The sequence below is a fragment of the Scophthalmus maximus genome, chromosome 14 (genome assembly GCF_022379125.1).
Source record: "Scophthalmus maximus strain ysfricsl-2021 chromosome 14, ASM2237912v1, whole genome shotgun sequence".
NCBI classification, from domain to species: domain Eukaryota; kingdom Metazoa; phylum Chordata; class Actinopteri; order Pleuronectiformes; family Scophthalmidae; genus Scophthalmus; species Scophthalmus maximus.
This window is the reverse complement of record NC_061528.1, coordinates 9,306,766-9,326,873: the sequence shown is the minus strand read 5'-3', so window position 1 is coordinate 9,326,873 and position 20,108 is coordinate 9,306,766. Positions and strand designations below refer to the sequence as shown.

Sequence of the window (20,108 nt, the reverse complement as noted above, 5' to 3'; positions counted from 1 at the left end):
AATTCATGTTAATGTTCTCTGTGATGAATCAGGTGGCTTCTCAGAAAGTTTAAAAAGGAGCTGTAGTTTTTTCTCTCATTCAGCTTAGGCAACATTAACAGGATATCTTTGTTAATCCCCAGAGAGAAAGCTGGGATGAGACCTTGGGGAGAGGACACACTGGAGAGGCTACAGGTGTGCTGTGTCTTCGCCCCCGGGCCTTTCTTTCCTTTGTGACCTAGATATCGATAGTGTTAGTGCTTTGATCTTGCCAGCTGTCCCAATACTGCAGGAAACAAAAGCGGCTTCAGGGTCTAGCACAAGGAAACATTGTCCAAAGAATAAAGTCAAGAAAACAACCTTCAGTCCCCAGAACACATTCACAACTAACATTCTTGAAACTTCAGTCACAGAGAATTAAAGAAGAAGAAAAAAATCTGTGTCTACAGTTGAAACCCAAGCTGTTGGCAATCATTTTTCCGTAGATCAATTGACTGATTGACAGATCTAGTTATTGGCCTTTGGTTAAATGGACATTTGGCATTTTACAGTCTTATTGAGCACCCAAAGGGGCTTTACAGTACAGCCATTCACACAGCAGCTCTATATGCAACGCTGTTTTTATTACACATCATTCTTACACTGGCAGCACAGCAGTCAGTCGCAATTTAAGGTTAAGTGTCTCGCCCAAGGACACTTGGATTAGATTTAACACTTAATGCTGACTGGGGGAGTCGGTGATCGAACCATTGACCTTCTGGTTAGTAGAAGACCCTCTCTATTTCCTGGGCCACAGCCGTTCAAAGTTTTGAGCATGGACCACTACCAGAAAAACTTTTCTTCACCTCTGTCTCCTTCAATCATTTACTTATCTTCCCTCGCTTCCTGATGGGAGACAAGTGGCACAAAGGGAGGAGAGGAAAGGAGACAGGAAAGACATTTCCAGTCAGCACTACATCTGTCAGCATGCGTGGGAGCGCTTGATGGTCCCCGGGAAGAGGTGGGGGAAGCTGCAGGGAAAGAAAAGGTTAGTTTGGACTCCTCTGTTGTCACTTCTCCCTGATCAGAATGATTAATGAAATGAATAAATGGATGGAGGGACTAATGTGGGGCTGTGCTTAAAATGTGCCAGCAGGGGGCACTCTTCACCCAGGAAAATATACACGTCATGTCTGAGTGAAAAATGATAAACTGGTCCAACATGATGCCTTGATATTAATGTAGTATATATTCATGTGACTCATATTAATATAAATGCACAGTATTTTGTGCCACTGTATGTGAAAAAAAAGTTTTAAGCTTTGAATAACATTAAAGGAAATTTCATTTTTCTTGTCAACAATATGATTAATTTGCAACAGAGGAGACTGAAACACATTCAAGCATAGTGAGTTCATTATAATGATGTGGCGAAGAGTCAATAAACCTCTTTCGTCTTCTTCACACATCAGAAAAAGAAAATATTAAAAATCATATTTGGTTCCTTTCAGCTATTCCTGCAGCCACAAATTTCACACCTCAGAGTGTGCAGGAAGCATGCCTTTGAAGTTGAGATGATCCACTTTCTCATTTAGCACCATTTTCTTTGGATTCAAATTCCATATCGATCTATATCTTTATATATATATGCATATATTGGTAGAAAATGTTACCTCTCTCACAGATGTTGTGTCAGCTCTGTTGTGTTTTCAGACTGATGCAAACGAGGACAGACATGTTTACAGAACAGGGGGCCGCCTGCCTCGGCACACTGGTTTATTAGAGTGTGTGGAGTAATGGGAATGATTACCGGCTCGGATTGGATCATTATGCTGTTGTTGTATTGTATTCTGAGTAATCCACTAAGCAGGTGCAAAACATTTTCCTATTTGTTCATGTCTCACTCATGACGAGACACTTACTGAGTTATTGGTTTGCCCTAAACAAAAGTAAGCGAAGAGAGAATAATCATTAAGCTCAGATCCTTTTTTTCTTCTTTCAAACGTGAGTCGTCTTTCTTCAGTTAATGGAAGGGGCTCTGGTAGAGTGAATGCTCTCTCAGTAATCCCTGTCCTATTTGCATTTCAATTCTTCTGCTTTTCTCAGCCCGGAAGCTAATCCAGCACAGTCTGAATGTGGCCTAAGCTTGCACCAACATTTCTTAAATAAACTCAACGCAGAGATGTACTGCTGTTTGTCTGGCAAACATCCTTAATTTAGTTTTTTTTGTTGGAAACAGACAAATCCTATAAATGTCACATATTCTTTAAGCGTTTGATGCAACACCCCGACTTCTACTTGTCCCAGAAGAGAAAAAAAATAAAATCCTCGTCATAGACTTCTGAAACCTCACAGGAGAAGGGAACAGGTACAGATGAACCAGAGGATTTTCTCTGGAGAGACACAGCAAATGCCGCCCATCACAGTTTTGCAGCATGATGGCACTAACTATGCTGCCAGTGTGCTGAGGGTTTCTGTATCACTCCCATTCAGCGCCACTTCCTTTTTTGACCCCTTCAGTGTCAGCATTCAATAATGTGTCTGGATCCCTGCCTTTAAGATTCCACACACACACACACACACACACTCCGCTAAACCTGGTGCTGCAGAGACAAGACTGAGAGGGGGAGTTTGCATTCAGAGCTTGTCTAAGCTTGCTATTAATAGACCATTATTAACTTACCTGAGTTCAAGATTTGTCACTTGGTTCCTCATTTATCAGAGGATCAACCTTCTCGCCTCAAGAACACAGTGGGATTGGGCTGGATGTTAACAATATAACAATATATATGGAGAATATTTGGGAGGAATATCATGCACTGTTGCGCAAGTTACCGTTTCTCATTGAACAGAGAAAAATATGATATGAGCATCTAACCATGGCACCGATATTCTATTACAGCTTTTAACATGACATAGCAGCAGGATGCTAAAGATTTAGGATGGATGAAGGTGATTCATGCTGTCCAGAGAGACATTAGCAACTGGACCATGAAATGATCCATCATGACCAGGAGGCACATTAGAGAGAGAGAGAGAGAGAGAGAGAGAGAGAGAGAGAGAGCTGCACACAAAGGACAGTAATAATGATACATATGCAGCCTGGTCACTTAGTTCAAACAGAAATAAACATTTGCAAAAGAGAAATTCCAGTAATTAGACAACGTGGTGCTGCAATTATAAATCCTCTCAATCATGCTGCGGGGACTATTTTTAGCAAACTTGTAATAAATGAAGATACTGGGGAAGTCTTTCCATGTTTATTAACATTATGTGTTCCCCCCCTTTCTCACATTATGTGTGAGACGTTCAAGATGACACTTGTGCAAGCAGCGTTGTGTTGCGTCGGCGCATTGCTGTCCCTCTGAGGTCGCCATGTGGCCTCACAGATCGTTACCGCTCAGAGTAGGATTGATGTGTGCACAGCACAGGCACTGTACTCCAGTTCCACCGTGGGGTTTGTTCCATTCCACTGTGATTCTCCATTGTCATGTAAATTCCGAGTGGCACATCAGGCATGTCAAGGTCAGCTTTGGTTTACTGCATGACTGTGCAACAACATGGCATAAAGTTTTTTCTTTTCTTTTTATCGAATCCCATTTTTTTTCGATGCTTGCATGGTATTTTGTTCATCCCGCACGCTGTAATTGCATCTGTTCCATTACTAATGGGGTTCGCCGCGCTGTGTGATTGAAATTGGCTCCTAAACACACAAGAGATTCACAAAAGTCGGCGTCAGACAACATTGTTTTCTTCTTTATTAAAACAGCGATGCAGGGGCTACAGCCGACTCGAGTGACAGCATAATTGAAATGCACTAGAGGCAGAGCAACAAGCTATGGCTTTGTATAAAGGTGATTAGGGCAAACAATTGGTCTCCGCCAACTCCGCCGCTAACTGTGCTACTCTGTTCACCGGCTTGTTACTGTTTTTATTTGTCTGCCATTTGGTGCTATGGGCAGATAGTGCAAAGATGCCTCTTACTGCTGGAATCAAGGTTGAAGAGAGCAGTGAGAGTTGTGGGCTGTAAAACCACAACGATGAGCAGAAAGATGCTAAATTGCTTTACAGGACTGAGGGGAACTGCAGCCTAGGGTCATAACCATCTGTTAGTTTATTTAATTAGTTATATATATATATATATATATATATATATATATATATATATATATATATATATATATGTGTGTGTGTGTGTGTGTGTGTGTGTGTGTGTGTGTGTTTCCATTTTTATGAGGGATCATTTGTAAAAATCTAAATCATTCAATGATTAAGTTGTGTTTGGGGTTCAAAATGAAAAAGAGGACCCACAAAAATACACCATTAACATCAACAAACATGGATATTATATGGCTTCGTGTGCAGTGTTCTCTTTTCATTATGAGTGCTAAAAAACTTCCGTGAACAGCTGACTCATTGAAACTTCAGTCGGACACGTTCCAGGATGTGGGAAGATGAGACACAGTTGTAAAGGACAGAAGAAGAGTTATAGCATGGATCAATGATATTCTTATTTTTCGGCACATCGGGCAAAAAAGCTCAGAGCACCAGAAGTTCTTATGTAAGGATGTACAGTATAGAGCAATTCCAGGGTTTTCCAAATTAATATTCAAGTCTGTCCAAGAGCATCGGGTCATTACTTTAAAGATACAGGCGGCATGATGGCCCCTCAAACATGCAGAGAACATCATTAAACAGTAAACTGATTAATACTTTATGAATAATGCTGCATGTCCTGACAAGGATCCATTTTCAAGCTTGGTAGAGTAATGTGAAGGGGAAACTAAATTAATAGGGAAAATATTATCTTGAAGAAGATTAAATTGACATATTCAGGCAATTTCTTGTAATGAATAGTTCTTCCTGTGGCACAAGATAGTCATATATGATGATTTATTGATAAGAAGATACAAAATATGAACAGCACATATACGTTTAACATTTTTAGATATCAGTAGACCAAAAACTGGAATACTTTTCTGGGAGGCTTTTCGTAATATATTACAGACATCTGGTTAATATCGTTATGTGACTATAACGTGTGTAATACTGGCAGTTGAAGTTAGACTTTAGGGCAAGAGGTTCCTCTGTTTGACGAAATTATAATTTATTTATATTATGCATGAGTGTAATTTTTCTTTTTTTTTGCTATGATGAATAGAAGCAGAAATGTCACAAAGAGGTGATGCAGCACCTGCGGGCAGAGGAAGACGTTCCACCACCCCCCTGACATAGAGTCATTTAAAAGCATAATAAGACATTTGTCACAAGAAATTAAGAAGTGCATTATATATGTATTATCCTTTAATGTTGTATAGCCAACCCCTGAGCATACATTTAACCCGTCCACTGGCTCTTAAGCACACAGAAGTCATCCACTGCTTAAATGGAAGTCATATTTTAGTCTGTAATTAGACCTTAGTTACCCTGGTAGACAAATTCGAAGTGATGTCTTAACGATTGTGTGATGATTAATTACATTATCTGGAACAGTAAGGAGTCAGGTATTAAGAGGTGAAAGGGGAGTGTAATGCAGCGACAGACACACAGGCGGCACACGAACAAACCCACACACGCACACACGCGCGCACACACACACACACACACACACACACGCACACTTACTACATTATATCATCAAGAGACATGCTGATGTTGGCATTCAACATCAGATGATGAAAGAGCAGGAGAAACTTAAAATCCTTCCAATGTTCCAACTCCTTAGTATGAATAATTGATGAATTTTACAGTACATTCACATTGTCTTGACATTGCAAAACGTTGTGCTCTGCTGCACATTACTGTAGAACATTTTCATTTCATGACCGTGGCAATGTGGGGGGGCAGATGGAACTAGTGATGATAATGGTGTATTGTGATGTCTGTGGTATTCTTTTATGGAGGAGTAAATCAAACAGGAATACTTTCTGAGTCATACCCACCTTATGACAAATATGGAACAATGGCCATTTTGATTGCGTTGGGTGTAAGAATGGCATTTTCTAGGCGACAATTGGTGAAAAGTGACTAAAAGGAACATTTGAAATTGGTGCAGAGTTCTCAAACCGCCGAGGTGGGCAGAGGACAAATGTCAAATGAGTTAAACAACAAAAAGATGGTAATAAACATTCTAATGAGCGACTGAAATAGAGAGGCTATTTTAAAGTTACTCAGAAATATCAAGTGTTTGCCGTCTTATGTTGCATGGACATATTCTTTTACATTCCAAGAGAAAATGAACTAAAATCAATGACACTGTCAGAACCAAGGACATTTTTGTTGGTCTGTTCCCTCGCTGTGATGTGGTTTCACACACCGAGCCAGCGCAGGTTTCCACAGCTGCTGTCAAACCCACATATTTAATGGATTTGACTATGTGGAAACCCAAAGTGGTTGACCTCATTCTTGAAGGATGGATGCATTATGGGACCTTTCTGATCAGAAGAGGTTTTTAATAATTCCTGTCTTTGTGGCTTAATGCTTATCATCGTATCCTTCTGCTGATTAGGCTCCGTTCCTGCTTTAATCCAGACAACTTAATTATACAGGAGATGTCAGACTTCCAAGGACGCTCTCGTTCTGAGTGTGGTGAAATCCAAGTGTGAATATTTGATGTTGCCATCATCCTGTGCCATAGAACGTCTCCTGGGAAGGGCAGATGGGCATATATGCAAAGTAAATGCGAGTTATACATACATGCAAGAAAAGAAAAAAAAAAGAACTGCACTGTATATACAGCTTAATGAAAACTGTTTTCTTCCTAATGGAAAGAAAAAACAATGTTTAGGTAATAGTGTATGGCATATTCACGTTTAATACACTGTGTGTAATATCTGTAAATAAAACCTGCTGCCGCCATCTGCATCATCACAGCAGGTGTTGTTGTATAAGCAAGAGCTTTGTTGATTAATGTTGTAAATATTGGTTCTTGTCCTAGTAATAAAATTCTAGCACGACACCGACAATAAGTGGGTTTTAGTTGCTATGGCAACCAACTTTTCCCCCTGCTCGCCAATTTTCCAGTGAGCGAACATTGCTTTGATCTGGTAGCCAGTGGCTGGGTGGGGAGTCGAACTTCGTTATAACCCGTGGGAGATTTCTCCCCCCGTGGGAAAAAGAGCCCATCAAAATTGCGATCAACACTTTGAATAAAGGGGAAGACATTTTTATGTAATCTGTTCACGGGAATTCATCCCATTCTAGGAATCTCTTGTCATTTAACAGAACACAGAGACAAAAAAAGACATTTGTCTTCCACTTCTCTTATTTAAATATTTTTTGGCAGGATTGCTGTGTTAAATTCTGAATTAGTGAATTGAGGAGGCACTATAAAAATGCAGGTACACCCCCCACACAAACTCAGGTATTCTCACATATGTGGGATACGCGATGAATTATTAACAGACATTGTGAAATCTAAAATAGTGTCTTTTTAATAATTGATCTTACATTCTTATGAGTTTCGCATTGTAAACTGGTGGGAGGCCGGATTTTTTTCGCCACACATGTCCAAAGATTTTGTATTAATTCAGCATCACGTGAAATGCGTTGCAATTAGTTTGCTGATGAGCTGCGTCGTGTGTCGCCATAGGACGGCTCGGCAAGGGGCTTCTCACACGCTCAGCGAGCTCAGCTGCAGCAGGTGGCTCTGGTGTTACCACGCAGATGAAAAAACTAAACAAAACACAACGCTTTTTTCATGCTTTCCAGAGGAGCAATCCCTCACTTCACACCTGTCACCACACAAATATAACACGTGGCGGTAAGCTCACATTCGTCCGTCTCTGCATGAAACGGGCACTTAGTCGAGCTGTCGGCTCGCATTGTTCTGCATGGACATCAAAAAGAATTAGGAGGAATTTTTTTCTGAGTAGGCACGGCTGAATATCGTGTTAGTCCAGTCATCTGCATGGAGTGTGTCGGGCCCGCAGTCACCTGCGTTGTGGTCGCTGATGCTGCAGAGGCAGATACAGCTGCGTTCAAGACCCATCAGGGATTCTCCCTCTCTGTCGTGTGTTCTGTCCCTTTGTTAGTGCGGACCTCAGCTACATTCTGTGGCGCTGCTCTCCAGCTTGAAGATGACGGGGCTTCTTTTCAATCTGAGCGTTCGAGTTGGTTGAGTAATGCTCTATATGATAGAAAAAAGCATTAACCGTCATTTTAGGTATACTGTATGGGTTAGTGGGAATATGTCAGTGTGGATAAAGACTGGCACCCTCATCACTCAAAATTCCGAATTGATTTACCGCCAAAGTCCCCCGGCATATTTCAAGTGGACTGTGAGATATTCCAGAGATGACGCAGTTTATCTGTGGCATATTTAAGATGGACCTATATCCTGTTAATGTCACATTTATGTATGCATGTTTCCATATAGTCCTGCAAGATTCACACTCACGTGACTGTTATCAGGCTCCTGAAATAAGGGAAGGGCCAAACTGCAAGAGGGTTGAGAATTTTTAGAAAAAGAACATTGTCAGCTGCTGTTTGTTGATTTTTTAATGATGTTTTGGCATCTTTCAAATTACTCGAACGGCGCCGGAGTTTTGTTTGCGGTAAAGCTAAACAATCGTTGTCAAAAGTGCTGAAGTCTTGAAATGGTTGACTGGACAAATTTGACATGTCTTTTGGGAAATCTGGGAAATCTGGGCAGTCGCCCAACAATAGCCTGTCAATTATCCAGTCAACGGTGAACAGCAGAAGTAGTGTCTCACATAAATTGCGATGAGCTTCATCAGTATTACTGGAGCTGACACATAAAGAGCCCTGGCAGAGAGAGGTGCTCTCAGTCTTTTGTTAGGAGTCGTATTGCTGCATGGTACTTTAGGAACTTGAAAGAAGTGTTCTGATGCACTTGCCACCGGCCTAAAGCACACAGCCTTCAGCAAATACTGCTTCCGAGTGTGGTTAATGAGGAAAGATATGAATGGTCAACTGTAGTTAATGCTGAGGAATTGGCTCACCACTCTTTGATGTAGCTGCTTTTTGAATATTAATGATTTTCATGACCTATTTGCTGCTCCACTTTATGGTAATTCCTGATGGCCTTGTTGCCCCGATGCATTCATAGAGGATACACAGATCCTGTTGGCACAGCAACGACATAATTAATAGAGGAGTGTGTGCATGAAGTCTTTTTTTAACAAAAAGCAAAGAATTTGGCATTAAACTGAATCCACAGTTCTTTTGGATGCCTGAACAACTGTTAAAATGAATGTCAGAGTCACAATCTCATTATACCATAAGACATACAACTCAGGGTGAAGACATTTGTTTGACAGCTTGTGTACATCTGTGCTCCCTAAGGTTCAGGAGATGGTTTCCCAACACCCCCACCTTGCCATCTGTCTGGATCCATTGTAGCACGCTGTAAATCCCACAAGCATACGCAAAAGCGAGGGGAGACAGAAACACGGAAAAGTGCTTTTGAGAAGCACAGCACACCCTGAGCCTGTCACGGGAGTTGACGGCATGGGAATCTTGGTATGCCTTGAACTTTACACTAAAAAGTTATCTTCAAGTTTAACTAAGTCTGACTAGCCACCGGTTAAGAGAGTGGAAAGTTTTCCTTCCAGCGTTTGTAGACAATGCTGTGTACATTTGAATGTTTATACGATGCACTGAAACGTGCATAAATACAAGGACCCATACAACGGCTGATTTCAGAGGGGTACTCAAAACGACTTCCGAGGTGAAGTGAAGTAACATGAATAATGAACAGCAACACAAGAATAAGAAAAAGAGGTTAAGAAAATACAGGAATTCAACAGTAACTAGCAGGTTTTTGCACCGTTATGAGACGTCTTGAAGATGAGAGCGATTTAAGTGGACTAGCGCCTTTGCACGACGGGGTCAGGGTTTATGTAGCCGTCTTTGCTTTTTAACCATGTCCCGTGCTGTTAAGTTACTGAACAAGACGCCGACAGCGTGCGTGGTGATGAGGGTCACACAGGTTCTCCTGTCAGCCCGAATGTTTATTCTACTGCGGCGTCCTTGAGCAAGACACCAAATCCTTATCAGCTCAGGGGGTTGCATTATTTATCTGACACTGCGCCAGGATGACAAAAACAAAAAACAATACTGCATTTCCAGAAAAGTTTAGGCTATCACTAATACAGTCTAAATGTGGTGCTGTTTAGCTGAATTCAAACATGACAAAACTCCCTGGAAATATATATATATATATATATATATATATATATATATATATATATATATATATATATATCTATATATATATATATAGATATATATATACACACACATATCCTGTGGATCCCTACGCTGCCTATTAATCTCTCACTATGAAGATTAAACCACACAACCTATTAATCATGGATTGAATGCTGTTATCAGATACAATGCAGGGCTGTCAAGTGAACTCAATTAAGTCATTAATTGCAAATTACTCATTTGTAGGAAATGGCCAATAGTAAATGTGGTAGGAGATTAATTATTCTAATTAGTTCCTCTCGTTCTCGAGAGGTACGATCAGATTAACCGCTACTTGTCAGAGCAAACCAAACATTTCAACATTAGCAGGCGCGTGGTTAGCTGCCTTCCTCCGGTTGTCACTTTGGTTTTAGGAGAAGGCCAGGAAAGAGGAAGACAGAAATGTGCAACAGTGCAGCAGGGGCTGCATTTAAATTCAGGCTGCCACAGTGCGGTCTGTAATAGTCCACTCACACTTCATAGCCCTCGATTCAACAGCTTCACAGCAAAGTCCGATTTATCTTGGTGTGTGAAATCATGAGATTATGACTCTTCTGGGGACAACGTGTACCAAAAATGATAGAAAAGAAATGGTTTGGGCTTTGAAAACGTGTGTCTTTCAGAAATTTTAAAGTAACAGCCAGTTACCAGGTTTAATTGTGCGGCTGGTCGTGTGTAATCTCGCCCTGCAGTTTTCTTCAAGAGGTCACTTGCCAATGCTTCTGTAGAAAGAAACATGCCCTTTGCAACTGCCTCTTATCTTGAGTGTGCCGTCATTGTTCAGGCACCGCTGCTTTTTCATCGTGAGATTTGTGTCTCTCCCCTCTCTCAACCGAATGAGGAAACACAAACAGGGCCCTTTCAGGTCACATCTTTTTCATATCAGGAGGAGACGCTGCCGTTGTGAATCACGCTCGTGTGCTGCATTCATAAATAAATCCAGCATGAGACAAAAAACTATTTTCACTCTGTTTCGTTTCAACACAATCATTTATTTTATGGAACATTCACAAATGCAAGTGTGTCGTCCATCTGGGGCTGTTTGTTGTCACTATAAATTACAGGCCAACGAGCATGTCACTCTGTTGCAGCGGTTATAGTGACACTTACAGAAGGACGTGCCCTTGACGTGCTGGAAGAGCCATGAGGAAAAGGGGGCTGATACAAAAGAGTGCGGGTATCAGGCATGGACAAAGGGTGGTGCGAGACGAGGGACTCTGCGGGGCAGCATGAGCTGCACAGTATGCTGGTGACTGAATTAGGGAAAACATGATTTTTAGGGCGGATAATATTCACGGAATATTTGTAATTTATCTTGATACCGTCAGGAAAATCTCAGAGAGCATTGTAATGCAGAGTACTCATGGGCTACAAAAGCCTTTTATAGACATCGACTCACTGTGTTTCCTCTGTGCCAAAGCTTTTATCTTTGCATTATGTGAAATATCATCCTCGTGTTTAGTGCCTAGTATAAATGGGGGGATGAAGGGGGATTTTGTCACTTTTCTCAGTCATAAGCCTGGATAAGCCCTCGTAAACATTAGTGTGTCTCACACATACAGTACTGTTTTCCAGCTGTTGCAAATATACTGGCAAAGTTTCGCACGTCCCGATTCCAAATCCCCCTCTCTAGGTTTGTAATGACCAGCACGTCACCAGCTGCGTGCCATTTCTATTCAAATCAATCTAAAACAATGGGCAACCCCCGACTACGTGCATTATTTATAACCACGCCGGACACAGATAAATGGCAGTTTATGTTCAAGATGTACCGCATTAATTATTACAGCGGACCTTTATTTGCTTGTTGGAGTCCTGAAGGTTTTTGACACAAAAGACGAGCGAAAGATGCAAAGAACTCATAAAAGGTATCGCCACGTTGCTTGACCAAAGTCCTTGAGGCAAGCGTGAATACACTCTGAGTCAATAATTTATGCACCCAGACTCACACATTCAAACACACGCACACACACACACACATGCACTTGTGTGTGTGTGTGTGTGTGAGAGAGAGAGACGGAGAGAGAGAGAGAGAGACGGAGAGAGAGAGAGAGAGAGAGAGAGAGAGAGAGAGAGAGAGAGAAGCATTGCTGCACAGGGAAACAGAAGATGGAAAAAGCTTCAGGGACAGACACAGTCTGAGACTAACAACTGGAAACCATGCATATGTCGCCAGATGTGAGATTCTATTTTACTCTCCACTGTAAAAGAAATAGAGGGCTTGTAAAGGAGGTCTGACTCCGTAGCATCTCAATGTAGAGTTTGCTTTCCTGTAAAAAGCCCTTTTGGGGAATGCTTACAGTCATATGCTCTCTTCACACAGCCTGACACATCTCGTCAAGCTTACATAATGCAGATCTGCCCTAATTTCCCCCCTCCACGGCAAATCCGGGGTCTTCGAGAAGCCAAGCAACACAACACCATCAATCTAAGTCAAAGGTCGCCCACATGGTTAGTCTTATTAAAACGTAGCACTTTTCAGAGGCAGATTGAATATTTATCAAACACGCATCTATGCACTGCAGGAGATGTATTTCATGCAAGTTGTCTTCAATCTGTTTTTTTTTTATAAAACAAAGTGTACAATTTAGTGCAGAACATGCAACATAATCACATGTCTGTTAGAAGGCTGAGTTACAAATGAGATTGCTGTGTGCTGGTGTGCTCTTGCTCTAGAATTGTGTTTTGTTTTTTTTTCTGTGTCAGGTAATTGGATGTTTCCATGGATACTGGGTCTCCTGGAAGCTCTGTCTGCTAAGAATATGGTGTCTCTGTAAGTAGTCTGCTATCATACGCATGCAGATGTGTTCATATTGCACAGTCACATTTAATTTCAAAATGTTCTTATTCCGGTGTAAAAACAAATAACAGCTAAAACAAGAATGTACATCCTCTGTTGCTGTGGGAAGCTAAAGATCAAACACTGTGAATCCAAACGGATACGAGAAACTTGAATTTGGTGTATGCACATTTTGTGATACTGCCCCGGGCATGTTCTGCGGCCGCTGTTTGTGCAGCTGTCTGAGCGCTTTGGGCATTTTATAATTAATCAATTTATACGTGAGGGAATTGATCATTTATCTTCTTAAGTCTAAATGTCTTTGGGTGATACTGAATCAAACTACGGAAACATGGAGCACTTACTTACTTCTCCATTATATAACACAGCCCCTGTCCTTATTTTCCATTTGCCTAATTGAAACCATGACAATGGGCTTGATCTGAATATTTGCCTCAGTTGCAGTTGATTTTAATTTCAGTAGTGTTCTGAAAAATGCCAATGGGGTTTTGTGTAACATTGTAAAATCTGTCCTCCATCTACACTATGAAACGTACTGCATGCCACAATAAGGGTGAAGGGAACACAGACACAAGGGTAATGAAATGAATGCATATCTTTTATTCATCAACTAACAACTAAAGAAACAGCACACCATAGATATATTTACCCCACATATTCCTAGTTGGACCGTGTTTTTTTTTGCAGTATGAGAGCAGGTTTTTGCTTTTCAGAGCTGATGCAAGGTTTGCATGGAAATGCTGATGAAGTGTTCTATTTACAAATAAAAGGTTGACATAGAAAATCACTGTTTCATAAGAAAAACAACAAACAAAAGAAATATAATAACTGGAATAGGATATAAGCCACTGACTGGACCTCTTCTACTTTGCAAATGGAACATTTGCACATATACCCAGGACAGTCAAATTTCAGTTTCACATGTTTTTGGATTATCAGTATTCACGCTATCTGCATTTGGTTATCAATTACAAAAAGAAGGAAGAGAAAAGATAGCATTACAAATTGCTTATATATACAGTACATATTGTTTCCATTGCACAGTTGGCTTGTCAAGATTCTTACAAATAAAACATTAACAATTATCTCAGAGGGATTTTCCTCTAAATGCAGAGGCAAATTAGATTATTCGCCCTGCATTGATTTGTTATTTACTCATCTGTTGCATTAGTTTGGTTGTTTGAAATGTACCAGACATTTAGAAAAAATGACAATGATCAAATGTGATACTGAAACTAGTAACTACATGCCAGCCACTGATCACAATAAAAACAATTTGTGTGTATCCGTCTGTGCATGTTTGCAGGTTTACAGTGTTTTCACCACAAACTTCACAGCAACATATTGATATAAAATAATCTGACACGCAACACGTTTCATTGTACAAACCTGTGCAGGTTTACATCATGCTTTACTGTGTAGATTTCATTTCGTTTGTTCTGAGAAATTTCCAATGAGCAAGCGACGGGTCAAGTGACAAAATAATCACAAAATTACTCTGGAAATGTGAAAGGGAACAAACCAAGACTGTATCCTTGATAAACACCATGACTAACGCTGCAGTGTAACACTTGGTGACATGCTGACAGGGTCCAGATACACCACGTCCTCTAATTAGCTGAGTTAAGATGACAGGCTCAGTGCATAATACTGCATATGATGTGAATTTTAAACTCCTCGGGAAAGTCTCATATCTTGGCTTACACTATTGACCCAGAAAATGGTTAGACTGCATTAAGACTGGATGATGTGCTTTATTTTCTTTTTAGAGCACTGAACATTTCCATGCACAAATATGGCTCATTTCATTCAGCTGCTGCTTTCACCAGTTGTGCTTTTCAATCTAATAGCTAAAGCGTTTGCACCCCTCCACACATGTGTAACAGTACCTATCAATCCCTCCTAAAAAAGAGAGAAACAGAGGCAAAGTCAAATTGCCAGATTTCAGACCATCCAACACAAAGTAAGAAGAGACAAACAATGTCGCATAATGACGCAGTGTTTTTCATTGTAATGCAATATGTACAAATCTACACTGCGATCCCATGAATACATGAAGCATATAAAGTTTTAGAAAATCAGGAGTCGTGGGTATTTTGTACAGATTGTCTAAGTATAATCTATATCAATGCATAGTGCAACGTTTTCAACATGTGTATGGAGTTATCAAACCTACTTCTATGGCTATATGCACGTGACACCATCTTGTGCATTTCAGAAAGTGACATCATTGTTGACCTTTCGAAGTCAATAGTGCATTTTTCTTTCTAAATTAAAAAAGAAAAAGAAAGGACAATCAAAAAAAGCTCAATATCCACATTTGTTTGTATAAAAATATGCAGTCATTTAAAATATGTATATATGGGCCTGAGGCCCACATGAAATTTTAAACGTTTTTCAGCTGAAATTCAAACAAGAGGAATACGGAGATGTATTTGACTTGTATTTATTGTAAATCTACTCAGACGTATTGCAACTGGAGGATAATTGGAGATGTATTCAGACGTAATATCCTTGTGGGGGTCAAAGTTCGCATATATTATCATCTGATTTCTGAAGTGCTTTGATATTGTACGAACGAAAAAATACCTCATTATAGTTCATCAATTATGAACATGAAGTGTGTTTTCAAGCTGTATGTTTATGTAAAATGCCAGGAAAATGCATTTGTACACATCGGTGGCATATGGTACACACCAACAGTTAAAGCTAAATTTCTTTCTGTTTACAAATACAGTTGTGATTATAATTGTTTTCAGTTTCAACATCTCTGAGAAGTTACAATACTTACATTCAAACCAATACAACATGTGTTTATAATCCAAAAAGTGCAGTTGTTGTAGAGATAGGAAGGCTTTTGGGGAACACCGCTGATTTTCCCAGATTACCCTGCAGTATATGCAGTAGGCTGGTTCAGTTTATTTTTAGGATACATTAATTATTTCCTTACCCAGAGATTTACTGGCCTCATAATCTGTGATTTGAGATAGTACATTATAATTTGTTTTATGATCTCATGGTCTAATATTATGATCCCAGAGCTGTGCATCCCAGAGGAATATATACACCTCTAAATGACTTCACATTTAACTGGAGCACAATGTATCTTCACAGATGCGTGGGCTGTGGGACTTTTGTCTACACCTACACTCGGGTCACAGATAAATTTGCTTGCAGAATTAATTTGATTTTGTCCCATGTTTGAGTTTCAACTTAAAGAATTTTAAGAAAAAAACAAAACAGCTTTGAGTCATGTATTTGTCTGTCACAAAAATCTGGTTTATTCTGAGAAAAGAACATATCGTCTGCACGGTAATTGACACTTTTGAAATGCAGCTAATTTTATTGGTAAAAGCTCAGTCTCACATTATGTCAATCAAACAGCTCCAGGATGTATTTTATGATGGATTGCGTCATGAAAGTCTTGGAATTGTGGCCTTTTATTCATGTTTACAAATCTTAACCAACCACCTAAGGTATAAAGTACTGATATAAAGTTATTTGTAGTGTTCCCCTTTAAAATTCAGTTCTGCAAAGCATGACATGGTTCGCTTGCTGATTAAAATGGATCCATTGCACCAATGCGTCCACTATGACCGTCTTCGGGTTAAGTCTTTAAAACTGTGTAAATGTGGTTCGTTTTTCAAGAACCTCAAGGTAATCAGGATCAATATGAAGCTTTGCTTTAAGTTCCCAGTACTCGCTCCTGTTGGGCTCCACATAAACAGTACTTGGTGCTGCACAATAGAGTATTGTCTGTTGTATTCTATCTGGGTGCATGTACTGTTGCCTTGCATCAAAGTCTGAGGTATACTGATTCGATGAACGCGCCGTGTGCCTGCATGGTAGCGTATTGCTGTAGCGCGTGCTCTTGTCAGGCTGAAGAGCATCTCTGTAGTAACATGGATCATCTTGGTGAGGGGTGGAGGGCTTGTTAAGAGGCTCTGGAGTATTGGCACTGTATTCTGAGCTTATTACATTACTGACTGCCTCTTCGTCTGAGTTACCCAGAAAAGCGCCGCTCAACTCATCAAAGTCTTTAAATCCATCCACTGATTTGCTGTCCGTCGGGGTGTGAGCCGCAGTTCTGCACGTGGATTCTGCGGGAGGTGGGATATACTCGTATACGTGTCCAGCCGATGTTCTCACTTTCGGAATGGCTCCCTTTTTGTAGAGGCCATATTCCATGTTGAGTGAGCTGATGCAAGCATTCATGGAGTGGTTCTGCTCATTTTGATTCTTCTGATGTCTCTTTTTCATTACCACGAACAACCCTGCCGCCACAAAAACAGACACGATGAACATGAGGAGAAGGACAAGAATCATCACAGATAAAGGAATGGCACTGTACTGTGCGTCCGAGTCCAAGGATGTTTCTATGGTGATAGTGCTGCCAGGGAAAGATTCTTCAGAGGGCGGGATCATGGAGGCAAGTACATCAGAGTTATTAGGGCAGAAATTAGATGTCTTAATGTATCTCATATCCTCCCCAGCTAGTCTCTTAGGTGAGCCACAGATGACATTGTTGACAACTGTGCCTGTGCTAAGCTGCTCCAGCCACATCTTCAACTCCAATATGGTACAAGAGCAATCCCAGGGATTCTCATACAAATCGACTTGCACCAGTGATGTAAGCTGATCAAGTACACCGCGGGCTGGCAGATATCGCAGGTGGTTGCTGCGAAGGTTTAGTCTGGCTAGTGTCAGGCCATTAAATGTTCCCACCGGTAAAGTTTTCAGGAGGTTATTGCTCAGAAAAAGAAGCTGGAGTTTGGCTACATGCTGAAAGGTGTCAGGAGCAACCTCTTTAATGACATTGTATTCTAAATATAAGAACTGTAGACTTTCCAACCCATAAAACATATCAGCTGTGAGATGGTCTATCAAATTCCCATTGAGGTAAAGTCTTCTTAGATGTGTCAAATCACCAAACGCTCTGTCATGTATGCGAGCTATTCGATTGTTACCAAGGTGAAGCAAATCTAGTCCAGTTGCCTCAATAAAATCTGATCGACGCACGACAGGGATGTAATTCCCTGTGAGATACATCTTTTTGGGATTGTAAGGTTTGGGATTTAAGTCAGATATATGCTCAATCTTTCGCTCCTGGCAGTTCACATTCAGGCCGAGGTCTGAAATTTGAAGGTTGCAGGTGCAGGCAGACGGGCAATCTAAAGGCACGGGGGATTTGGTCTGATATGAAATTATTTGCCCATAATTTTGTGGCTTATTAGATGAAATGCGGGCAGTGGGTCTTGATTTTAATTTGCCAGATTGCCTAGGTGCCTTGGTGGGCCTTGATGAGGACCGTGCAATCCCAGATGAAGTGAAGGAAGCCGTAAGTAGAGTTGGCGTGGTCCTGAAGTATGCATCACTGCTCAAATGTGGCAGGGGTGGCATCTCATATTCAGCGATGGCCCTCCTCGGGCATAACTCCTGTTTTGAGACCTCATCAACATCTCTCCCATGAAGCCGAAAAGGGAACTCGCAAACAACATCGCCGACTAACGCCGTGTACGATATGCTCTCCAGCCAGGTTTTGAGAGCAATCAGCTCACAGGAACAGTTCCACGGGTTCTCCTCCAGCTGTAACTCCACAACACTGTTCATGTGCTCCAGCAGACCTGAGTACGGAAGTACTTTGAGCTGGTTCCCCCTTAAGTCCAAATGAGTCAATGGTACATGCTGGAAAATGTTCACAGGCAGCGTTGATATTAAGTTGTCATTCAGAATCAGGACCTCCAGATGCCGAAGCCTGCTGAAGGCATTTGGTGCCACGTGAGTGATATAATTATAATCAAGTTGCAGATATTCCAGACTCTCAAGGCCAAAGAAAAACTCCTCCTTCAAGGCATCAATTTTGTTGTTGTTGAGATGTAAGCGCCTTAATCCCTGAAGTCCATTGAAAGCTCCTGCTTCAACCTCCGATATGTCATTATTTCCCAGATGCAGTATTGTGAGTCCTTTGCACTCAACAAAATCATCGGCTGACAGCTTTTTCAAAAGATTGCCTGTAAGCAGCAGATGATACGGGGGGAAGTACACTGGGCTTATGTCTGAGAGGCTCGCAATTCCTCTGTTTTCACAGCTCACTGTAAGTATCCCCTCTCGCTCCTCGCAGGCACACAGTCGTTGACATATTTCCCCATAGCCGCCAAACATCTCAGCGGTGCCCACCGACGCTGCACTCAGCAAAACACATGAAATCCAAAGATGCATTTTCCTGCAATGGATTGTCCCCGGCCCACGGTCCCGCTAAGGTGTCCTCAATGTCATCTAGAGATTAAACAAACAAATAAAAAAGAAGACACACACTGTCATACAAATCAGGCAGACTGCAGTGAAAACAACTTCCACACAACAAGCCCAAGCCTGCATGAGTCAACGCTCCATGTGCCATTACCCAGAGGAAACTTCTGGCTGCTCGGCTGCTGATCTCAGATGGCTCAAACAAAGCATGATAGAAAAAGCAACTCCTCCGAGCTATGTGGCAGAAAGCAAGGTCAAAGCGAGGCATGGGCACAAAACACAGTTTGTCTCAATCCGAGACGAGGCGAAGCCATAGCGCGTTCGCTTCATAGACATACAACATGCAATGAAATGCTGCTTCGCACATAAAGACATGCACATGGCAGGACGAGCCTGGTCAGACACGAGGAGGGGACGCGTGACGTCCCTGCTAAAACTCCTCATGGGGGGGGGGGGGCGGGGGGGACGTACCTCACGCACATCGATGGAGATGGGCGCTCGTTAGGTCTTTCAGCGCATCTTCTTTCTTCTTTTCTTTTTTTTTTTAATCCGTCAAAACGAGAACAGGACACGGGATCTATTCACGGAGAGCGTCGTCCCTCGTCCGTCTCTAATGCACTTGAGAGGATGAAAGAAACGCTGATCAACCATAACTGACAAATGCTTCTCTTTAACCAGGCTGCTGAGCCGGAGGAGACACGGCGATGCCTGGAAACGGAAAGTTGCATACTCTCCCTCTCTATCCCTCTCTATCCCTCTCTCTCTCTCTCTCTGTCTCTCTCTGTCTCTGTCTCTCTCCCCACCCCCCCTCTCTCTCTCTCTCTCTCTCTCTCTATCCCTCTCTCTCTGTCTCTGTCTCTCTCTGTCTCTCTCTCTCTCTCTGTCTCTC

At 41.4% G+C, this 20,108-nt stretch overlaps 1 protein-coding gene across 1 annotated transcript; it reads right to left on the bottom strand.

The window, feature by feature from the left end:
* Positions 1–13,547: 13,547 nt before the first annotated feature.
* Positions 13,548–20,036, bottom strand: slitrk5b (SLIT and NTRK-like family, member 5b). The gene is made up of 2 exons (XM_035604161.2): positions 19,691–20,036; positions 13,548–19,246 (listed from the first exon to the last, which is right to left on the bottom strand). The coding sequence occupies exon 2, from the start codon at positions 19,187–19,189 to the stop codon at positions 16,586–16,588; it is 2,604 nt and encodes an 867-aa protein (XP_035460054.1). The 5' UTR covers positions 19,190–19,246; positions 19,691–20,036; the 3' UTR covers positions 13,548–16,585.
* Positions 20,037–20,108: the final 72 nt, after the last annotated feature.

What these genes read in the sequence shown, in the direction of transcription:
- slitrk5b (XM_035604161.2), bottom strand. Translation starts at nt 19,189, where the DNA reads ATGCATCTTTGGATTTCATGTGTTTTGCTGAGTGCAGCGTCGGTGGGC.